The sequence below is a fragment of the Otolemur garnettii genome, unplaced genomic scaffold, assembly GCF_000181295.1.
Source record: "Otolemur garnettii isolate 467f Iridium unplaced genomic scaffold, OtoGar3 scaffold00112, whole genome shotgun sequence".
Taxonomy (NCBI): Eukaryota; Metazoa; Chordata; class Mammalia; order Primates; family Galagidae; genus Otolemur; species Otolemur garnettii.
This window is the reverse complement of record NW_003852507.1, coordinates 3,197,352-3,206,050: the sequence shown is the minus strand read 5'-3', so window position 1 is coordinate 3,206,050 and position 8,699 is coordinate 3,197,352. Positions and strand designations below refer to the sequence as shown.

The following is an 8,699-nucleotide window of genomic DNA, read 5'->3' as shown; positions in this document are numbered from 1 at the left end:
CCTCCCAAGTAGCTGGGACCACAGGCGCCCGCCACAACGCCCGGCTATTTTTTGGTTGCAGCCGTCATTGTTGTTTGGTGGGTCCAGGCTGGGGATTCGAACCCGCCACCTTAGGTGTACGTGGCTGGCGCCGCTTACATTTCTTAACTTTTTTTTGTTTTTTGAGATAGAGTTCCACTCTGTGGCCCTCAGTAGAGTGCCGTGGTGTCACAGTTCATAGCAACCTCAAACTCTTGAGCTTAAGAGATTCTCCTGCCTCAGCCTCCCAAGTAGCTGGGACTACAGGTGTCCGCCACAGTGTCTGGCTATTTTTTTGTTAGTAGTTGTCATTGTTGTTTAGCAGGCCGGGGCCGTGTTCAAACCCACCAGCTCTGGTGTATGTGGCCAGCGCCCTAACCACTGAGCTATGGGCACCAAACCTCTTATATTTCATGTTAGTTTTTTCCCCAGGCTTTTTCTTGCAACCCAGTAGTACTTTCAAGACCATCACTTTTCATTATTCAACTGGTTTGCTTAAAAGAGGCAAACTAATGTTAACATTGGCACAATTAGACCAGAGGTAGAATGATAACTTTCCTACTACCAACCCACATGAAATACCGTACATTTATTTACAAAATGAGTTATGATTTACACTTTTCCTGGCCATCTCTAAGCTTCCCCTCCCCTATCATATTACTTCTAGCATGGAAAACTGAAAGCTGATTATAACTCAGTAATTATAGGAGAGCAAATCCACTTACCTATAGGTGGGGTCACCATGATGGATAGGATATGTATCCATAGGAACATTTTCCATTGAAATATCAGTGAGAAGAAGTGACTTTCTATGTTTTAGACTGCAGCGACTTCGAACCTCTTCAGACACTGTGAGTAAAGCTAAAAGGAAAAAGAAGGCAGAGTAAAATATGTAACAAATCACAAGTGTACATTTAATGCACATTTCATTTCAACAAAGATTAAAAGTAGGTAGGACAGGTATTATTATGTTCATCAAGGAAAGAATGATTTGCTCAAGGTCGAATAGTTTAAACAAACCAAAACTGAGTCTACTAAACTGAGAACAGCACCTTCCATCAAACAACTACACTATGTTGACAAGCAGAGAGAAATGGAAATCAGGTAACGGCAAACAGGGTAGGTTTAATGGAATGGTGGGCACAGGGCAGACATTCAGGTAAAATGTTATAAGGAAATGCTATTGAAGAGGCAGAAAACCACTTGTAAGAAATAACAAGTAGCTTAGCTTAAAACAGTCCACCACTTGGAGAAATATTAGTAATAAAAAAAAAATGAGGCTTATGACATTTAGAGAAAGAGGGCAGAATTAGGAGGCCTGCTTAAGGACCCAGGATGCTAGGCTGAGGCATTTAGATTTTAAGACAGATAACTGGGAGCCACTGTAGTGTCTTGAATCAAAGATGACAAAGGGAACATGTTTTAGATTTTAAAGTAAATTCTTTCATAAGGAAAATAATATATATATATATATTGTTTGAGACAAAGCATCAAGCTGTCCCCCTGGGTAGAGTGCCATGGCATCACAGCTCACAGCAACCTCCAACTCCTGGGCTCAAGCGAGTCTCCTGCCTCAGCCTCCCAAGTAGCTGGGACCAAAGGCGCCTGCCACAATGCCTGGCTATTTTTTGGTTGCAGTCGTCATTGCTGTTTGGCGGGCCTGGGCTGGATTCGAACCCGCCACCTTAGGTGTATGTGGCTGGCTCCTTAGCCACTTGAGCCACAGGTGCCAAGCCTTTTTTTTTTTGAGGCAAAGTCTCACTTTATTGCCCTCAGAAGAGTGTCGTGGCATCACAGCTCACAGCAACCTCAAATTCTTGGGCTTAAGCGATTCTCTTGCCTCGGCCTCCTAAGTTGCTGGAAATAGAGGCACCCACAATGCCTAGCTATTTTTTTGTTGTAGTTGTCATTGTTGTTTTGGCAGGCCCGGGCTAGGTTTGAACCCACCAGCCCCAGTGTATATGGCTGGCACCCTAGCCACTGAGCTACAGGGGCAGAGCTAGGAAAAATGTTTTGACAAAACTTTCAAAATTTTGAACACCACTGAAGGACAGGACTATGAACTCTTTACTTTGCCAAGCATCCAGCAAAGTACCTACAGGTACTCGAACCTTTTTGGTGATCCTTAGATATAGATATGGTAAGATTAATTTTGTCTCCTGTTTTTTACCTGCTAGGTAAGCCACACTTTGTGTATTTACTTCAAATTTGTCACAATTTCTATGTTTGTTAACCAAAGTCAGTAGTGTATGCAAAATTCTGACTGTTCTTGCAACAATGGCAGGTGAAGGATGCCTGTATCCTACAAACAAATAAAAACAAATAAGAAATTAGTTCATTCTTTGAACAAGTATCTGTTGAATTCTTACCCTTGTGAGTAGCAACTCTGCAAGGAATGGAAATGTAAGGGCTAAGTCCTCCCTTCCAAGAATGGCCATCTGGGAAGGTATTAATTACATAAAGAATACCACAAATGTGTAGACCAGAATAATGTTCCCTGGAGCCCTAAGGTGCCTGAGGGAACAGGAAAATTAGGAAAGATGATAATCTTTCAGATCTCCCATTCCCTAAAGGGATTTTAAAAATCTATGTATTTAAGGTCCCCTTAAGATGTTTTTTTGAAAACAGTATTCTATTACTTAAAACTTTTTGTAATTAAAAGAAAACAAACTAATGACATAGGAAATATATACTCTAAGAGCCAAAAAACAAACAATCCTCCCCCCCCCCAAAAAAAACAACAAAAAAACCCTCTAGAGTTGATTAAAAGTTTGAACATTGGCCAGCTTTTAATCATTAATGTTACTCCATTTTAAAAGAGATTTGAACATTGAAAATCCCTGGCATTATTTTAGAAATATGGAATATGTAAGCACTTCATCAGCCCAGTTACAATCCCTCATTTTGGTATACTTTAGTAAGTATAATATCTTTTGAGTAATCCCTATTCACCACAGAGATTAAAATGATATATTTTATATAAATTTTATGAAGAGGTGAAATAAAATGCATACATTTATAGTGGTGGGTATATACGTGTATATATTATATATATTATACTGGGTAAAAACTGGGGGAACCTCCATGATCCCACAAGTCTAAGAATTATTTAAACTGATATACAACTGTAGACTAAGGCTCTAGCTTGAATCTCTATTGTGGCCAAATCCAGTGCTGCCTAAGACCACTGGCTCATGCCAGCTCCTTATCCCAGCTCTTACTCCTACTGACCCACCACTATATGCTGTTCCTGTTAACTGTGCTATCTGACTATGACCCCCTCATGTTAATGAAACAAAGTTAACAAGCTGTGACATCAGCAGCGGGGAGTAAAAACAAGGTCAGGAAGTGAACGAGCTGATTCTGAGATACAGCAGCAGATCAATGGCTATAAATAATATAAAAATCTGGAGGGGTGGGAGTAGTTTCCCAAGTTATTTCCAGTTCTTTGGTATAAAATAATAGCATTCATTAGTAGATTAGAAATAAATTGAAGAATATTTGTGGCCAAATCTCTAATACTTCTCTTTTTCTTTCTCTCTCTTTCCTTCTTTCTTTCTTTTTTTTTTTTTAGACAGAGTCTTCCTCTGTTGCCCTGGGTAGAGTGCTGTGGCATCATCATAGCTCACAGCAACCTCAAACACTTGAGCTCAAGTGATCCTCTATGCCTCCCAAGTATCTAGACTATAGGCACCTGCCTTAAAGCCCAGATAATTTCCCTGTTTTTAGTAGAGACAATGTCTCACTCTTGCTCAGGCTGGTCTTGAACTCCTGAGTTCAAGAGATCCTGCTGCCTCAACCTCCCAAAGTGCTAGGATTACAGGCGCGAGCCACTATGCTGGGCCAAATCTCTAACACTTTTCAATATAATCAAATTATACTTACTGATTTGCAGCATGTCTTATTTTGATAATCAATGAGATACTTAGGCACTTTTACTAATAATATAGTTATTAGAAAGCTCAGTACTTTGGCATTTTAAAAGAATCAACTCTGACTTTTTTAGGGAAATCTGATATTTGATGTGGAAATTAGAGTCTCTTAAAATACATGCTGAACAAACCAACTCATTGAGACAGGTATGGTTTGCATTTAAAGTAAGACATATGGGCTAAATAATTTTAATTTACTTCAAGTAACTGATTATTTTAATTACTTCTAGTTTCTTAATACTATTTCATAAAAATATTTCAACATAAGGGCTTTACCTTTTAAAAGATGTCCAACCAATGCGAAGTTAAAGTTAGAGTTGAAATTGAGTCCAACAAAATGATCCATTTGCTTGCAGTGCCATTCCAGAGGATTCCGGATTGCCATAAATACCTCCTCTGGACTCTATATTAAAGACAATTATGAGATGGTTGATGAGGTTCATACAAGAGCTTTCTTTAAAGAATCACTTACTGATTTTTGTGTACAACAGCTATGACAAGGTAAGTAATCCTCTTAAGCTGAGAGAAATTATTTTCAGATGACTACAGAAAACCACAGAACATTTTAGGTACTACAAATTAATTGGTAGAAAATAGTCAAGTATATAAATAAGAAGGTACAAGGTAAAATCACTTTGACTTATAATACAGAATAAAATAAGCATCAATTTATATACTGGTGACTGTTTTTTTTTTTTTTTAAACAGTCTCACTCTGTCACCTGGGCTAGAGACATCATAGCTCACTGAAACCTCAAACTTCTGGCCTCAAGTGATCCTACTGCTTTAGCCTCCTTAAAGCTGGACTACAGGTGGATACCACAATGTTCAGCTAATTTTTCTTTCTTTCTCTCTCTCTTTTTCTTTTGCCTCGAAATCCTGCCTTGGCCTCCCCAAATTGCAGGCTTACAGGCACAAGCCACTGAACCTGGCCCCTGGTGACTTTGAATGAGCTTTATTAACTCTGATCTTTAGCACCCTAGGACACTAGAATATCCAATATTACCTCTTGATATTGGGCTGTGCTGACAATGAAAATGTCGAGGCAGATACTCCTAAAGATACAAATACTTCATCGGCAAATGTTCTTAATATATGAATATTCTTAACATACAATTGGCCAATAGCTAGATACCATTCTGACCACCATTGTCTCAAGACAACCAGAAAACAGCACTGGGAATAGGAAAGAGGGGTTATAGCCCCAAACAAGATGTATGAACACAGACAAATTACTTAGTGTCTTACTTGCTATTCTGCAAAATGAAGGTCTGATTAACTTTACAACATTGTCTACCTGTAAAATTTTGCTTCCCCACTTCCCAGATCCTTAGTTGTTTCGGGTCCACACTACACCTGGCAGAATAAACAGTGTTTAGACTAAGTAACTTCACACTTAAAACCATGATCCTGTTTTCTCCTCCTTTCTTCTCATATTTTAGTTGATTTTATTTCAAGCAAATCTCGTTAAATTTGTTTTCTCCTTTTTGCTTAAACTCTTCTCATTTTTATCCAATGATAAAAGGAACATAATTTCATACTATTTTATTCCTTCCTCTATTCTCTATGAACCCAAATCCAATCAGTGTTGACAAATGTTAAGAGGAGTGCTAATGGTGTATGTATTTTAAAGTGACATTAGGGCTGGGCATGGTGGCTCACACCTGATCCTGGTACTCTGTGAGGCTGAGGTGGAAGGATCACTTGAAGTCAGGTAGTTTGAGACCTGCTGAGGCCTGAGCAAGAACAAGACCCTGTCTTTATGAAAAACGGAACAGTTAGTTGGGTATGGTTGTGTGCACTATGGTTTCAGCTACTCAGGAGGCTAAGGCAGAAGGATCACTTGAGCCCAGCAGCGTGAGCTTGCAGTGATTTACAATAATGCCAATGCATTCTAGCCCAGGTGACAGAGACTCTGTCTCAAAAACAGAAAAAAAAGGTGAGATTAGGCAAAAAAAAAAATTAGTAAAAATAAGTGCCCCAAAACTTCCTCTAGACTCTCTAACTCCTGATCTACTACAAATTATATCCATTTTTCATTATGTAGCATTAGTCAGTAAAAATAAGTTTACTTTAGATTATTTCTTCATTTATTTCCACAAATAAAGGGGCAGAGAGAATGCTAAATTCTACTTTAGGGTTATTAAAATTAAGAACAATGACTGTACAGTGCTTAGCATAGGGCCTGGCATGGTGGCTGCTATTACTGCTCAGTGTTATTTATTCTTACCCTGTTTACTGGGCCAGTACTGCATTTTACTATTTTTATATAGAAAATATGCACTGAAGTTTAAAATAGTTCTTTATGAACTGGTAAGGAACTACACTCAGAATAACTTGCATTATAGAAATTCACACATGGACTTACTAATTTTAAAAGAACAGCTACAATAAAAGAGGGCAAAGTCTAAATCTAGGAATTCCAAGGGAAAGCTTGCTTACCTTGTCATTGAATATCCGGAGACTGTCTAAGGTATGCAGGTTTTGTTCAAGAAGCGCAGTACCTGCTGAATACAAGTTGACCTCATCAAGCTGCAGCACAGCCACAGCCACCCAAAAGAGAGCTTTGTGTAGAGGGGAATCCTGGCAAAGGAGACATGTCCAGGTTAGTAAGTTGATTCATGAGATGGTCTCACTCAAAACACACTGCAGTACAAAAAGAAGTGTGTTATCCCCCCCAATTATCCATGTTTTCTCTTATGGCCAAGATAAATATATGGGTAAGCTCTTTCATCTACAACTAAAGACACTGTTAGCTGGCTGAAAACCTTAGCATCTCCTTTGATTTTTCCTGTTCTTTGGTTCCCAAATCTAGTCACTAAGGTTTGTGGATTCTTCTAGAGTAGTTTCGTTTCTTTCTTTCTTTTTTTTTTTTTAAAGTTAGAGTCTCACTATGTCACCCTCGTAGAGGGCTATGGCATCACAGCTCACAGCAATCTCCAACTCTCGGGCTTAAGCGATTCTCTTGCCTCAGCGTTCCAGGTAGCTGGGACTACAGGCACCTGCCATGATGCGCAGCTACTTTTTGGTTGTAATTGTTACTGTTGTGTGGGAGGCCCGGGCTGGGTTTGAACCCGCCAGCTCCGGTATATGTGGCTGATGCCCTACCTGCTGAGCTATGGGCAACGAGTCTAGAGTAGTTTCTTAAGTATCTGTTGTTTTTCTCATTGCTCATAACATTACCCCATGCCAACCTTATTTTAAATGTGGCTTCTTTTTGCATTCAGTTTCTAGCAACCCCAGTTTACTACCCACATCACCACTACAATGATTTAAGTCCTGTTTTGGTCATATTACTTGTCTGCAGAAAAACAATACATTTCCAAACTCCTTTCTGAACAACACTGAATGTTAGATTAGATCTATACATTCTTCACAACTTTCCCCTCTTGCTATTCTTTTTTTTTTTTTTTTTTTGAGATAGAGTCTCAAGCTGTCACCCTGGGTAGTCACAGCCATGGTGTCACAGCTCACAGCAACCTCAAACTCCTGGCCTTAAGTGATTCTCTTGCCTCAGCCTCCCAAGTATAACCCAGCTATTTTGTTGTTGTAGTTGTCGTTGTTTGGTAGGCCTGGGTGGATTCAAACCCACCAGCTCTGGTGTATGTGGCGGGCGCTCTAGCTGCTGAGCTACAGGTGCTGAGCCCCCTCTTGCTATGTTTTTTTTAAGACAGAGTCTCACTTTATCATACTTGGTAGACTGCTGTGGCTTTACACAGCTCACAGCAATCTCCATCTCCCAGGCTTAGGTGATTCTCTTGCCTCAGTCTCCTGAGTAGCTGGGACTATAGGCGCCTGCCACAATGCCTGGCTATCTTTATGTTATTGTTGCAGTTCGGCCAGGGCTGGGTTTGAACCTGCCACCCTCAAGTATTATGAGTCTGGTGCCCTACTCACTGAGCCACAGGCGCCCCTCGCCTTCCTATTCTTTAGAAATTTCTCCACTACAACTAGAATGGTCTACCCACCTTCCCTCCACTGTCCCAGAGTTCTTATACAGTCCTACTGCTGTACCACTGCTATTTAATAAGGCTTTCAACTTCCTCCCTTTCTATCCACCTCAAATCCTACCTATCTCTTTAATGTTAGCTTAAAGTCTACCTTATCAACTTCTTGTCACTCTTAAAACAGTATAGTGATCACTTGCTACTCTGAATTAAAAGCATTTATTATTGGTAATCTGTAGTTAGCACTGTTGCTTATGGGAAAATACAGACTTTAGAGTCAGATAGTACTAGGTGAGAATTGTGCTTCTGTCTTTTATTAGATATGTGACCTTGGACAAGATACTTATCCCTTTTGAGCCAATTTTTACTTATATTATGGGGATGAAAGAACCATTTTATATGATATAAAATTAAGATGTTTATAGAACATACAACCAAACCAGGAACCTAATAGGTATGTATTTCCATGTAATCTCTCCCAAGTTTGGCCTATCTTTGCAGTTAAATCACAGAGTTACACAACCTTAGAATGGGAAGGTAGTACAATGCCATTATGTAGTCTAGTTTACTCATTTTATAAATAAGAAAGCATAGTGTCCTAAAATGTTAAATGACTTGCTTAAAGGCACAAAGTTAAGATGAGCTCAGACCCTCATACAACAGCAGCCATATCATTTTACTTTTTAAAAATATTATCTTCAGGCTCGACGCCTATAGCTCAACCGGCTAAGGCGCCAGCCACGTACACCTAAGGTGGCGGGTTCGAATCCCCAGCCCGGACCCGCCAAACAACAATGACGGCT

The 8,699-nt window shown here is 39.6% G+C and overlaps 1 protein-coding gene across 3 annotated transcripts in view; it reads right to left on the bottom strand.

The window, feature by feature from the left end:
- Positions 1–8,699, bottom strand: part of NF1 (neurofibromin 1) — a 293,662-nt gene that overhangs the window by 27,816 nt on the left and 257,147 nt on the right. For all 3 annotated transcript variants that reach the window (XM_003797210.3, XM_023517507.1, XM_023517506.1), the window contains 4 exons: positions 6,392–6,532; positions 4,227–4,353; positions 2,189–2,320; positions 744–879 (listed from right to left, as the gene is read on the bottom strand). In XM_003797210.3, coding sequence (XP_003797258.1) covers positions 744–879; positions 2,189–2,320; positions 4,227–4,353; positions 6,392–6,532 — 536 coding nt within the window. The remainder of the gene's footprint in view (positions 1–743; positions 880–2,188; positions 2,321–4,226; positions 4,354–6,391; positions 6,533–8,699) is intronic.